General features: G+C 41.4%; 1 protein-coding gene across 1 annotated transcript in view; it reads right to left on the reverse strand.

Annotated features, from left to right (window-relative positions):
• Nucleotides 1-15,604, reverse strand: part of LOC115357388 (spermatogenesis-associated protein 16-like) — a 100,036-nt gene that overhangs the window by 20,164 nt on the left and 64,268 nt on the right. The window contains exons 6-7 of the mRNA XM_030048785.1: nt 11,623-11,790; nt 2,267-2,350 (exon numbers count right to left, since the gene is read on the reverse strand). Of these exons, the coding sequence (XP_029904645.1) occupies nt 2,267-2,350; nt 11,623-11,790 (252 nt within the window). The remainder of the gene's footprint in view (nt 1-2,266; nt 2,351-11,622; nt 11,791-15,604) is intronic.

Below are 15,604 nucleotides of genomic sequence, written 5' to 3' on the forward strand. Positions count from 1 at the left end.
ATGAACTTTTTTTTTTTTTTTAAATGAAAACTTGAGCTGCAGGTTTGCGAGAGATTTCTTTCCTCCTGTACATTATCATCCTAAAACAGAAAAAAAAAAAAACAGGAAAAATAAACAGGTGATTCTGTTGCTGCCATTAAAGTGAAGAAGGTGCCGTTCACCTGCTCAGGCTGAATTTTCAAGATTAAAGTGGTAAATTTACAAGAAAAAACTTGGATATTCTCTGAGATTAAAGCCATAAAAAAATCTCACAAATTTTTAAGAAAAAAAAAAAGAAAAATTCTGAGATTTTTAAGTCATACGTTTGTGAGAAAAGAAAACACATTTTCTAATACTTAACTTTCTTATGCTCTTATAAGAACCACACATGGCGTCATTTTGCAAGATTATCCAGTCTACAGCAAATAAATCCGTCCTAATTTGGATGATTTAGTCATTCTTCAAGTTTACATTTACTCATTGCAGCTTCACTAACATGACAAGATCGTCTTGATTTTCTCCGTTCATATCATAAAGCTAAATTTCCATGAAAGCTTTTCGGCATATTGTAACCCAAACTGCTCGTCCTCCGGGCTTCAGCCAATCACAGGGCGTTTCAGAGAGAGGGCGTTCCAATTGGCTTCCTCTCTTCTCTACCAGCATCCCATATGAGTGTTTTATTTTCAAAAAATCATAGATTAGGATTAACTAACAGACACACATGCGCACACACACACACACACACACACACACACACTTGTTCATAGCACTTGTGGTAAAAACCTTCAGCATCTGCATTCATTTCCAAGTTTAGATAGATAGATAGATAGATAGATAGATAGATAGATTTTTATTGTCATTGCACAATCATATACATATAATAATGCAACGAAATTAGGGCTCAGTCCTTTCGGTGCAGGGGAGAATAGAAAGCATCGTGCATCTTCCTAGTTGAATAGCCAACCATAGCCATAGTTTATCCTAACGTCATGGCCTGGTGAGCTCCACAGGTTTATGACTGTCGCTGTCCTGGTTGTAACACGACACCTCTGGCTTCTGTTCTGTTTGTCGGTGGGGTCTGGGGTCAAGGGCGTCCCGGATGTGGACGTCCCGGATGTAGATAATCTCAATCTCTGTGTAATTTGGATGAGTGGGTGGGGCATTTGCCTGAATCCAGACGCAGGGACCCGGTCAACCTGGTGGACAAGTTCCCCTCGTCCGCCTTGCAACACTGACACCGCTGACTCCTCTGCCCTCTCCACATCCTGCAGCCTTTCCTTTATTATTCTCTCTCATCAATTTAAGTCGTCCTGCCTGCGTTTGTCGTGCGCCTCCCGTCTTTTGTCACGCCTCGTCGGGCCGGGGCGCTGACAGACAGAGCGGATTTCAACGCCTCGGCTGCTCGTTCCTCTCTAACCTCCAGCAGTGGAGTGTGGAGTGTATGTGTGTGTGTGTGTGTGTGTGTGTGTTCTGTGATGAGACAAGGACTTGACCCCGGCGGCGTAGACGGCATCAGCCGTGGTGACGCACCGCTCGCTCACTGCTCGTGCAGTCGGGTCGGGGTGTGACACACAGCTGTGCATATGCTCGTCAGGTGGGCGGGGCTTAAAACAGAGAGGGGGAGGGAGGGCTGCAGGGGGGAATATATAAATTCTACCAATTTTTTTCCCCCTGTTCCCGAAAAGTGCCTACCCCAGCTTTAATACTTTGGTTTTTTTTTGGCCGCTGCTCAGACTAAGGAAGACGTTTGAAGGCATCACGTTGGCTTGTGCTCACTTCCCATGAGACTTTGTAATTATTTGTGACACTCTACAGGCTATATGGTGAATTAATTAATTTTTAAAAAAAAAAAATGGAAATGAAAAATGATCATTAGCGTGAGTTTTTCAGAAAGTATTTCTTATTCTCAGTTTTTTTTTGTTGTTTTTTGTTTGTATTATTTAGTCAGAGGGGATGTTATTAAACGCACGCTGGTAGTACTTACCACACAAGAGTTTGCCGCAGTCTAATTAAACCATAACTATGCAAATGAGGATAATGTGAAGTGTTTGACTTCATCATCTTCTTAATCATCTTCTTCATCAGGAGCTGAGACAATCAATTTTCGGAGGGTGAGAACCGGTCCGGAATGCAATAAAGCCCCGGAGTGCGTTTAAGGCAGGCGGCGGGGTGACGGCGTTTCAGCAGCGCATCTCAGGCTGGACCCTGAAACACACCTCATCACACACTTTCAATCTTCATCTCTCTCTCTCTTTCTTTCTCTCTCTCTCTCTCTCTCTCTCTCTACCTTTAGCACTTTATTCCAGACACGTTCAGCGTCGCTCCTCCTTCCTCCCAGTTCATCCATGATGTCTGTCAGTAGAGCCTGCAGCTGTAGGAGGGGGGTCACACACACACACACACACACACACACAGACACACGCACGCACACGTTCAATCACAAAAACACCCGTGCAAAGACGGATAGACAGTTGTGCTTTCATGCATGCCGCTGTTTTTCATTTAGACACACCAGACAGACACACACATTTCCCCTTTTGCACACTGCAATTTGCCTGTCTGTAACTCCCCGAAAATTCACACACGCACACACACATACACGCACGCACGCACGCGCACAAACACACACACACTTCACACGCTTTTATAGCTAATTAAAAATCCATTTGTTGGACGTTAATTTTCATAGCCTGGTGAGCTGCACACAATGTGTGGTGGGCGGTCGCCAAGCAGAACGCTCTGCCACTCAGACGGCAACAGAGCTGACTCACTGAGAGCCGTGTGTGTGTGTGTGTGTGTGTGTGACACAGAGAGAGAGAGAGAGGGACAGAGAGAGATATCACTTTGAAATCCATAGGCCTATCCTGTAAGCATACTTTTTTTTTTTTTTTTGAAAATGTATTACTCCCTGTGGGGAAATTCTCTCTTCCTTCTCCTCTTTCTGAGAGGGCAGAGGTCAGAGGTCAGGGCTGGTCAGGGTTCAGCGTCTTGTGTGAGGACAGTCGCCAGAATAAAATGTTGTGATTTTCTGCAAACCAACAAAATACGTTGAAAAAGTCAAAACCAAACCCGAGACAATGTGCTGGAGCCTGCGACTGTTCACACAAACGCTCGCTGCTGTCAGCTGCTTGGCCTCTAAAACTACTTGGTTTAGGTCAGGAAAAGGTCCTGGCTAACATTACGAAATGTTAACAAATATCTACCTAACATTAGCTAGCTAACGCACTTACAAAAACGAACAAAAAACTGAAAACTAAGAGCTAAAAACAAATCCCGCTGTTGCTCGGCAGGGGACTCGAACCCCGGCCTGCAGAAACAACATCCTGTGGATCGGCCTGTCACTGAGTGGTTTTGGCATTTTTACCCAATAAAAGACGTTTCCAACAATGTTTCGAGTCCATTCCCTCATGAAAAGTGACCGTTTTGGCTCCAGATGTGCACATCAGTTTCTCGACTGTCAAGTTCAAGTTCAAGTTCAAGATTTATTCGTCACATGCATAAATGTACAGGTACAGCAGCAGTAAAATGTAATTGCAACAACTCCGGCACTGTGCAAGTAAAAATAGATAGAATAAAATAGTTTAAAAAAATAAAAAATATAATAAAATAAAAATAAAATAAAGATAAAATAGAAAATATATATAACATTCCTATATTCAGCAGCCTTGATAGACCAGGATGCAATGCAGCTAGACGCTGTGTTTTGAGGACGGTGTGTAGCTGAAACTACAGAGCAGGCCTGTTCAACTGGCGGCCCACGGACCGGATCGGGGCCCTTTTTATTCTTTCTGTGGCCCGCCAGACGCTGCCTGCAAATCAGGTTCAGATGTCAGAACAGAGAACAGGAAGCAGAGACTGTGTCCTGCCGTTATCGATGAAACGGTCATTACATGCACGTGACTGGTTTATTCCATGTAGTAATATAGTTATTAACACTATCCTCAGTCATTTATAGCCATTAATTAACAGAATATTGTGTGTGACCCCAGTTACCCCTGTGATTTTCATTTTTCATTTCATTTTTTTTTTTAATATTTTGCTGTTGAGGTTGAGTAGTCCTGCGGTAGAGGACGGCCTTAAATAACCTGCCTCACCTCAGGTTGACAGCAAAATAAATCATTTTCTTGATCCTGCCTTGTTTCAACAGATTTACACTTGTTCCTAGAAAAAGTCTGGAAACTGATTATTAAATTATTTAATCCCACTGGCAGACTTTCTTTCACTTGATTTCAGAAAAAAACAACCAAAATTTTAGGACTGAATGAGACCAAATTAGTTGTAACGGAGGCTTGTGATGTCTTCCTTCAAGGTTATCACAAGATAGGTTTAGGGAAAATGAATACACACAAACCAAAGAAATTTCAACATTGAAATTACTGACATATAACAAGATTCCATGTTATTTGACAGTATCATTTCCTTTTGACCTTAACCCTAATCCTAACCTAAGCCCAGTCCTCAATTTAACCTTAACTATAAATCCTAAATTGGTTCCTTATAGCAGTGAGAGCCTGCCGGAGGGTTTTCCTCATCTTTAAATCTTTGTGAGATTTTTTCCCTCATGACCACAGAAATTCAAGAAACACACACACACACACACACACACACACACACACACACACAATACTCAGGGGAGTATACCTGCTGTCTCGTACTGTATCTTTCCGCGGTGGAAACGATGCTTTTCATTTCTGCCGGCGATAGTTTGGCTTTACAGTCGAGCTGGACGCTGCGAGCCCTGAATTATTAAACCTCCTGAGAGAGAAGAGAAATTGGACGTGTTTATGGGATATTTCGACTGGTGTTTGGGGCACGCGTGGATGCTACATTAGCTATGAACCGGGCGAGTCAATGTGCAGTATTTATTTATGGCGTTCCCCAAGACACACCGTGCATGTAAAGCTCTGGACCTTTTTCAAGAAGCTCCGGCGCAGAGCCGTCTTTCCTGGTTTAGGATTATTTTTCTGGGAGGAGATGTGATTAATTAAGGAATAATGCAATATTTACGAGGATGAAGGATAAAAAAAATGAGCTCCAATTGCTTTTCTGAGACTGTGTCTGCATACCTGAGGACGCTTCTACCAAAAAACTAATTTGTCCTGGTCAAGAAGAGACAGTTAGCCTCAGATATCGTATGCAAGCACTTGAACAGACATGAAAACAAAGCAGCACAAAACAGAATCTGATGCAGCTGCTACTGGAGAAATGAATGATTTAGGTGATGTGATCATTTTTAACTGAATTGCACCGTGCTCGTCACCCTCCGCCCACTGAAAGGACAAATATAAGTTTCATACAACGTGCCTCAAACTACAGAAGTCAACATCGTTATTATTACTGATTATTGTTATTTTTAAATTTGGGATTATGAATTAGCGTGTGCACAGGCTGGTGTCAGCTCAGCGGGTCACAGTTTAAAACATGCAGATGAGCACCACTCTCCGATGTACCTGCACATGATATTGCACGTAATATTTTCCAGATATGAAGCAGGATCAGCCAAATATTGTTGACGTACAACAAGCCACTAATTTAAAAAAAAAAAAAGAAAAGGATGAATTCAGAATCCAAAGCAACAAAACTGTCGGGAACAAAAAGGAAAAATGAGAGAGCGCCACAACAAACGTACAAGGAGGTTTCTCTTTCATTTGTCCAAGGTACTCTTCATTGAAATAAATAAATAAATAAATAAAACTTTTATGGGCTTGTCTAAAGACATGTGCATCACTCAAAAGAAAGATAACAAATAATACAATAATAATAATAAAATAATAATAACAATATAAGTTTTCCGCTGTCCTTGAAGAGTCAGTATCACACAAAAACACAAAAACAAGATTTAAGAGTGATATATATATATATTTTTTTTGCAATGTTGGCAAAAATGCCCCAAAATATTCTTTAAAAAAAAAAAAAAAAAACTATCCACACTTCAACATTGTTCATAGAAAGAAAAAAAAAAGTCTTTCTTATATGCTGTTGTTGTTTATTCTTTCTGGGTGGGATGGGTTGGGTTGGGTTCGGCAGTAGATATATATCACTGTTTTGTCATAAATTTCAACTTTGTAAAATATAACTACCGTAAGGAACTGCAATGAATTTGCAATGAAAAAGTATTTAAAAAAAACAAGAACAACATTGTTCATAAAGTTTCGATGAACACCATCTCCTTCCAAAACTGTACACCGCATCACTCAACACTTAAAAACAACAACAACAACAACAACAACCGTTACAAGATGTGGGGATGCCCCGTGGTCAGGCATGTTTGGCAACAGAGGCGTAAATTAACTTCTAAACGGCCGGGCTCGCCGTCGCCGTGCCCTCCGCGGCTAATGCCATTAAATGATAACTCCTCGGAGAGCCTCATCGTGACTCGGGGAAAACTTTGGCTGGCGGGAAACAAGATGCTGGCTATTAGATGGAAACCTCGGCGCACTCCCTCTCCTTGCACCAGTGGAGTGTGTCATTAATAGACATCCTATCCATGGAGCCACCCGCTGCCGGGATGAATGAGGCCGGCCGGGACGCGCCCGAGGCCTGGAAGGCACCACTCGAAGCGGCGAGGAGTCCACTTACATGAAAATTAACTTCCTGCACTATCTCGGGAGCCGTGGAGAAAAGAGTGGGATGGGAAGTGGCCGCCGCAGGCTGGGAGGAGGGGTGGAGGGGGGGAGGTGGTGAGGGGGGTCTGGATGTGTGGAGAGGGAGAGGGAGAGGATGTAGGCAGAGGGCTGGGATGGAAACTGAATGGAGGAGGAGTGTGGGAGGAAAACAAGACGGGGAGGGAGCTTTAACCTTTAGGTGGGTGGGGGGAGTACGAGGTGAGCAATGTGCGGTAACAGCAGCAGGGTTTCCATCCAAATATATCGAAATTTTTGAGCGAATTTTGTCAAAATGCGCAAAAGAAAATGCGAATTTAGGCCTGATTCCATTAATTTTGTTTTGCGATTATTGAGAGGAGAGTGCGCCGTGAGATGATGTCATAAGATAGCGTCTGTGTGTCGACTGAACAACAACAAACACTCAGCTGACACTCAACAGCTGATCAGGGACAGATTCCTGCTGAACTTGTCGGCTCTTGGGAGTAGTCTGCTTACTATTTTGGCAGCGCTAACCTTGTACTGAACCATCCTAAATAAGGAATAAGAGACTAATAATAAAAATATTAATAATAACTAATAATAAGACTGTAGCGTAGAAGTGTGACGTGGTATCCGGTCCAGTCATCGTTTATTCGCAAAACCTGTTTCCACAGCAAAAAGTCGCATTTCCTTTTATCGATACGCTGAGAAATCCACCCCCTCCAAGCGTAAAAACTTTTTTACGAATTTTCGTCTGTTTTTCGAATTTCTGGTGTTTCCATCCAAGTTTTTTTTTTTTTTTTTTTTTCCGCAATTTCTGAAAATGCGAATAAAAATAGGTGGATGGAAACCCTGATTCAACTGAATGGACGTTATCAGTTGTAATCCCCCTCAGAGGTTTGGGTTAGTAGGTCCCTACTGCGCCCTCTAGTGGTTCAGAAACATTTATCGTCTGTTCCTATTGTTAATCTGTCTTAACCAATCAGATGGGACCCTGGAGCCGGACAGGTGGTTGGACGGGTGGATGGGTAAATCACACGGACCTTTGCTCCAGAGACGCTGGATCGACCCCGACTCGAGCAAGAACCCTGTTCATTTTAGGCTGAATTTCCTAACCTGAGCCATCACCGTTTCTTAACCGTAACCACGACGACAAACTCGTTTCCGAACCTCAACAGAGACCCTTTCCGAAGCTTCACCAAGCAGCTAACGAAAGCTAAACTAATGAGAGCTAACGGGAGCGACTGATCATAGGAATAGATGATAAGAGCTTCTGACCCACTAGAGGGCGCAGTAGGGACCTTCTAACCCAAACCGGTGTGATAACATTCGAATGCACCAGGTCTCCACCAACTATTAGATCCAGTGAAATGTTAAAACTGCAACAATCCAAAAAAAAAAAAAAAAAAAAAAAAAAAAAAAAAAAAAAAGCACATCAAAATGCATTCATTTCAAACCCCATGTGTGAGCAGCAGGATGCAGCAGTGCAGAGTTGTGCGGTTTGCGGTTCCACCATGTTGAATTAGTTATTCTTGGGAATAAAGAAAAAAAAAAGGTATTCAGCAAAAGAAAAAGAGATAATGCAATTCATGGGAAATACTGCGATATTAAAACAGACTGTTTCAAGTTTGAATGTTAAGTTTCAATATTTTTTTTCCATGTCAGTCAGGGTGATTGAGAGGACATTGTTTCAGCGAGGGACAAAAGAGTTCAGCTTTCATTTAAACATCAGAACATGCCAGAAAATCAAATAATCAGACACATTTCTAAATCCAAATATTACAGAGGCTGTTAGTGGTACAGTTTTCTGGTTACACGCGCATAAATGGGATAAAACGCAGTAAAAAGAGACAGACCTTTTTGGCCTTTAAAGGGTTTCTATTATGGGCAATACATTTTTCATTTATTTATCCGTTTACGTGATTAAAGAGGTTGACTGAATAGAAGGACTTCATTAAAATGTTATTATTTTAAATGCTTTTAAGTCATTTCATTTTCAGAAATTTTTTCAATTTATGCAGCGAGGTGCTCCAAAGTCCGTTCAGATCGTCCGCTCCACAGCGAGAGAACGGAGCTGCACGTATGAAATAATAATGAACACGAGGTCCCGCAGATCGCTCGGCGTCGGCCCTTCAGATGCCACGCTGACTGAACCCGAGAGCTTAGTGTGTGAGTGTGTCGGGGTCCAGAACACTTAAATATCACTTACATTAAATTATTACTCATCAGGTGTTGGTGACAACTTTAAATTAGCGTTTTTTTAACATAATCTTGAGTCATTTGCGCGCATAAATGATGTTTTATTAATTGCTTGTTTCATCAGCGGCAGCGCTCATTACTTTATCTGCTACATCCAGATACTGGGGAAAATTAATAACTAAAGTATGGCAAGGGATGAATATGCTAAACTTACTTATTACAGCGGGCGGCAGGTTTTTGCAGTGCAGTGCCGTTTACCTTGGAGTTTTGTGGGGAACTATTTCCTGCCGAAGAACACCGGCAATCTGTGCCTGTCTGTCGCCGAAAAGTACGGATTTCCCCACGAGAGGTGAGTGGAAAAACTTGTATTTTGGGTGAACTGCTCCTTTACAAGGCCATTTAATTGAGCTTATCTTGGTTTTGGAGTCCAGGGGCCGGATTCTCCAAAGGTTCTTAAGATTAAATTTCCTCTTAAGTTCCACTTTTCTTCTTAAGTTTGGGTTTAAGAAGAATCTTAAGATATTTTCGAATTCACAAACAAAATATCTTAAGAATCCAAACAAAAGATCTTAAGAATGTTCTCAACTTTATTCTTAAGATTTTTCTTAAGAATAAATGGGATTCTTGAAATAAATTATCTTACTATTTTTCTTAAATAGTATCGTAACTTTAAGACAGGTAAAGGTCGTCTTACGTAACCACATGCTGTGTGAAGGTAAGCTATTTTTCAAACATCTTTGATTAATTTAGAGCCAAATTTGATTATATAACATAGATTAATGTAGTAATACCTTAATAATTTTACATTGTATATGTTAACATAGTGATAATCGTTATCTAAACTGTAATTCAGCCTAATATCTAAGCCAGTATTTAGACACATAGGCCATTGTTTCTGAGTCTATATGAGGACATTTTGTTTAGCCACCAGTCACCATTCATGTGTCAATTATATTTAGATTCCATTAACTAATAGGTTAGTAATATCGTCGCTGTCCAATACAAAGTATGTATCTCAATTTTTGAGAAAATACTTTTATAACATCAAATCAAAGTTGAGACTATAATGGATATTGTTTTGTTGTATTTTAGATGGAACTGCTGTGGGTTGCAGCTAGAGGCTGTTTGTTTACATAAAGGTAGATAGTTGAGAAGTTCGTAAGTGGAAAAAATTAAGGAGTTCTTAAGATAATGTGCAGTTCTTAAGAAAATAATGGGGAATAGCACTTGAGAACATTCTTATGAACTTCTCATTTTTTCCTCTTACGAAACGTCTTAAGATTATTAGTAAGAACTTTTTGGAGAATCTGGCCCCAGGATCAGCTCAGATCAAGTAAGCAGAGTGAGAAATGGGAATTTAAGGGAATTTAAGGCGGTCAAAGTAAAGGCGTGTAAACCGGGGCTTCTAGCTGGCGGTCATCATCAGGAGCTGAACCAGAAATACGAGCAAAAATCAAATTATAAGTAAACAGTGAAACATGCAATTATTTATGTCCGTCCCTCCCTTTAAATTAGCCTGCCGCCGCATAGATTACAGTTATGTAGCAGAATATGTGGCTATAGTATAGGCTCCACTAGAGTCCTGCTGACCACACTACTACAATCACACACCTACCCACACACACACACACACACACACACACACACATTCCTCTTGTTTCTCCCTCTCTCTTTCTCCTCTTACACATGCACACTCCTACTCATCCCTCACTTTCGTCTTACTCTCTCCTCGCTTCACACACACACACACAAACACAAACACACCGTCCTACTCATTACTCCCTCTTTCTCACAAACACACAAACAGAAAGAGGGCCAGCCTCTGCTGCTCTCTCTCTCTCTCTCCCTCTCTCTCTCTCTCTCTTTTCTCTCTCTCTCTCGGCTCATAAATATTCAGGTCCAGGCTCTGCTTATTGCTGTGCATAATTCAAGACTTTATTAAAACAAGCTAGCCTAGTTCTTTTTACTGTGTAGCTACTGTGCTGCCAAAAGTGTTCCTTGATAACACTACACCCCTGGTGCCGCGGGGCATCCTGACACACACACACACACACACACACACACACACACACACACACACAGTCGTGTTTCCGTCACTTCAGAGGACATTACATTGACTTACATTCATTTCCTGAAGACTTGCCCTAACCTTAACCCGAACCACTACCTGCCTAACACTAACCTTAACCTTAACCTTAACCTTAACCGAACTCTAAAGTCACCTTACCTTTAAATCAAATCTTCACCGTAAAATTAACGATTTTCTCTAATGGGACTTGTTTTTTGTCCCCACAACAGGACATTAGTAAAATTTGGCACACACACACTTTTTTCTATCTATGTGTGAGCCTTTTTCCATTGACTACACTCATTCCCTAATCCTTAACTTCACACTACGTTACATAATCAGATGCAGAGGTAACTAAAAGGTCAAATTAAATAAAGTAAAAAGAAGCCTGACCTTCAGTCGCTGATTAAAATAAGGAAAACAATGACAAATGTGAGCAAAAAAAAAAAAAAACACCTCTCTTTTCTGGAAAGCATTGATTTATACTTTATACTTTCCCCCTCATAACTCCCTGTCCTCATAATTTATAGTTCTCAGTTTGACGGCACTAACTGTAATGTATGAATTTACCTCAGAGTTTCACTTTGTCAGCCTAAAATGTTTTTTTTTTTTTCTCTTTAACAGCTCACCAATGCGTCCAGCACAAACACAGGAATCGGCTACATGCTAACCAGGTCAGCACATAGCCCATTTTGTCTATTTACAACCAGGACATGGAATACAAAGTACAAATATGAAGTGATTAAAAAACACACAGCAGCTTCCCACATGAAACGCGGTCTATGTGCTCACCGGTACGCCTGCTCGCTGTGCGCCGCCCTCCTGCAGGTAGGGGGCGGTGGCGAGCCGGGCCTGGCAGCGCTGCAGGACGGCGCCGTACTCTCTGTGGAGGCCGGCTTTCGCCAGCAGGCTGCTGTACTGGAGCCGCTCGATCAGCCCTGAGCCCACACACACACCTGCCTGGGGACACACACACAGCACAACACACACAGGTTAGAGTTTGTGTGTGCAAAGGGAATGATGACAGTGTGTGCTGGCGTATGAGCACACACACACACACACACACACAAACACCAATGGCCAATGTGATTGCTTGCAAAACATTTCCCATTTCTAGTATCTCATAAGTTGCAGTAAGTGATTTGAATCAGAAATAAAGTAAGAAATAAATATAAAATGCAAGAAATATTTATGCACATCACATCTGTTTACATTGTACATTTTGTGGTGCAAAGTAAAGCAAAGACGTTTTTAAATTCTCAAAAAGCAGCGACAAAAAAGATGCCTGTTTTGTTTTTTTTTTTGTTTTGTTTTGTTTTGTTTTTTCAGCTGAAACCACAAAAACATCTTGCACAGAAAGTGTCTCTGAGATGAAAACAATCATCTGTAAATTAGTGTGCGGCGTCGTCTGCAAACTGTCTGGCAACACTCGGTCAGAGTTCATGACAAACATCGCTGGATTCGGTGGATGTGCATCGTAAGTCTCGAGACACCACCTGTACACCAATACGCTCCCTGTGTACTCTTTATATAAGATGATTTTTTGGCATTTTTCCTTTTTTTTTGACAGTCACAGTAGAGAGAGAGAAAGAAAAGGCAGTGGAGAGAGAGAGGGGATGGGCGCCTCCACATGTATATTCCTTCATCAGGATCTACGAGAACAACGCCTCGATCACATCCCGGGATCCTCATCAGGCTGACAAAGATCTCAAGCCAGGATCGAAAAGTCCTTCTCACGGATCCTGATAAAAGAGTGCGTGTCGAACATATCGGCGTGCAGACTCTCTCAGGGCTTGATTTCCGCCTCAGTCCAACACCCACTGAGGCGGGGGCGGTCTCACCTCCGGAGGCGAGACCGTTTGATCCAGCCTGCCAGGCGATTCATAAACACAAAAAGAGCAACTCAAAAACGCTCTAGACCTCAATCACTTTTTCTCAGAGATAAAAGAAAACAACATAAAATAGTAGAGTAACACGTCTTTGGAGGGAGGTGGGCAGCGACTCGCGGCACATCCGACAGTTTTCTTATCATTAATGATGAACTATTAATAAAATTACAGAGGTGATTTTTAACCCTATAAAACCTGAACTATGAAAGAATTGGCAGAAAATTCCAATTTTTTTGAAAAAAAATTGAACCCTTTACTTAGTCCTATAACAAAATATATATACAGTGGTCCCTCGTTAATCGTGGGAGTTATGTTCTAAAAATAACCCACAATAGGCGAAATCCGCGGAGAAATCAGCTTTATTTTTTACAATTATTATAGATGTTTTAAGGCTGTAAAACCCCTCACTACACACTTTATACACTTTTCTCAGACAGGCATTAACATTTTCTCACTTTTCTCTCTTGTTTAAACTCTTTGTCTTAAAGTTCAAACCTTCGTAGAAAAATAAGTCCAGTAAAAAAAAAAAAAAAGCATGTAAAATTGCACTAAAAAAACTGCGAGGCCGCGAAAGGTGAACCGCGTTATAGCGAGGGACAACTGTATATATATAAAAATAATTTTAAAAATATGTTATTACATGACCTTTCTGGTGTATGATATATGATATGTACTTGAAGTGCCAATGGTATGGTCCAGGGTGAACAGTGGAAGTGTTCAAAGGTATACAACAGTATTTTGGTATTGATTAAACTGAAAACGAAAAACAGAGTTGAAAATGTGCATCATATATGATACAAATGGCTTTATAGGGTTAATCCAATAACTTTGTGTGCACCCCTGCGCTGAGGCTCTTTCGGTGCGTGTATCTCAGATCCCAAAGCACAAAGTGAGGAAAGTGTGTGTCTTCCTCCGAGGAAGCAACAGTTTCCCCGGGCGGGAGCTGATGATGAATCGCACCCGCTCGCGCACCGTCTGTCGTCAGCCTGACAGCGAGGCGCGTCGAGCTGGCTCGTTTTTTAACGACACCGATAATTACTGCAAACACACACACTTGATGCCCGCGACGCCAGCCGGCAGCAGCTAGCCAGTGTGTTTGGCAAAGCGGCTAGCTGACAGCCCCTCATCAGGTCTGATTAATGTATTGGCAAGATGGATGAACTGAGGGATTTATCAGCCTCATCAGTTTCCACTCAGGGTTTTTGTTGCCTTTTCATGGCACAAAAAAAAAAAAAAAAATATATATGTCGGTCACTTCTATCATTTAGTCATGAGGCTCTGTCATGGATTCAATAAAAACAAAGTCTGAAGTGTAACAGGATTTGGAGAGTTAAAAATCATCATGACAACTTGATTCAGAATCAGATACAGTGGTGGAAAAAAGTTTTCGGACATCCTTAAAATTTTACACAATCTCAAATATTATCATGAAATATTTGTGGAAAAATATTTTTTGTGTTTCAAAAGGTGTGGCTGCATTAGACAGATACAAACAAATACAAATTATATATATTTTTTGTTTATTGTTTACAAGAAAAAGTAACAAAACTAAATTCTTGACAGTTTAATCTTTATCTTCAGGCGTGTTTCCTGCGTTAGGTTCCTTGTTTTAGCCATTTTTGTGTCTGAAGAACTTTCAAATGTACTGGCTTTATGTAGACACCAAGCTTGGCAACAAAAATTGTGTCTTTTAATTTGAAAAGAACGACCTTCATCACTGGTACCAAAATGACCCAATACTCAAAATTTCTTCTGTATTTTTATGGAACCAATCAATTTGAAGTGTTTAATGGCTTTTTTAGGATTTGTTTAGTATTTCGGCTGTGACTGTACTAAAAGAAATTGCACCTGAAGACCTAAGAGTGATTCTTAATGCAATATTTCACAAATGCATGGGGTGTCCGAAAACTTTTTTCCACCACTGTATATACAATTTTGGTTGTTATTTTCAGTGCTTTCGCCGCCGCCCATTAACACCATTCATTTTGCACAGTAATCAGTGAATTACTGCTGTAATGATGTTTGGCCTCATGCCTACGGCCGAATCACCGATATGCTGATATTCAGTATAACAGCACTTTTTTTTTTTTTTTTTTTTTTAACTTAGAAGTTACTTTAGGGGAAGTTTAAGACAAAAAAACTCAGTAGAAGGTGTTAATCAATGTTTTTAAGTTGCGTAGCAGTTCAGCTAAATTAAAATGATTCGTTTATTGCTTTGTTGTCAGTTTTTTTTGGTTTTTTTTTTCCCCTCATCACAGCCTCGCTGTTTATCGCAGGCCGCTTTCAGAGTGCGGCCATTAGGAACAAAAGGCGCCACGCTCTCACTGAGACTAATTTCTTCCACGGCAGAATTGGACTGATATCCAGCTCCGGTTCTCACACGCGTCCGCCCCCCCGCGGCGCCATTCACGGGGCGCTAATGGTGTCAGTGCTGTTTGTTTTGCTACCAAAGCTGTGAGGCATTTTGTTCGGCTTAGCGGGCCGGCGATCAGGAGCGCGGCGCAAAACGGCCTAAAAGACATATAATCAGCAAACTTAACAGTGGGAGATGACAGACGTATCAAAGAGGTGGAAAAGCGTCGCGCAGCAGGGCCCTGGCAGATGGGGATGTGTGTGTGTGTGTGTGTGTGTGTGTGTGTCGGGGGGTGGCGGGACGACGACACAGCAAACAAGTGAGACAAAACACAGATGAGAGAGAGGCACCGTGTGCATCATCAGCGCTCTGATCACTGGGCTTTCATCTGGCGGAAGTGTGTGTGTGTGTGTGTGTGCGTGTGTGTGTGTGTGTGTTGTGTCATTAGTTTACCATGCACGTACACCAAAACATTTTTTTTTTTCATCGTGTGTGAGTGTGTGCTGAATTTGTAGCGAGCGTGCCAGTGGGT

The sequence above is a fragment of the Myripristis murdjan genome, chromosome 4 (genome assembly GCF_902150065.1).
Source record: "Myripristis murdjan chromosome 4, fMyrMur1.1, whole genome shotgun sequence".
Taxonomy (NCBI): domain Eukaryota; kingdom Metazoa; phylum Chordata; class Actinopteri; order Holocentriformes; family Holocentridae; genus Myripristis; species Myripristis murdjan.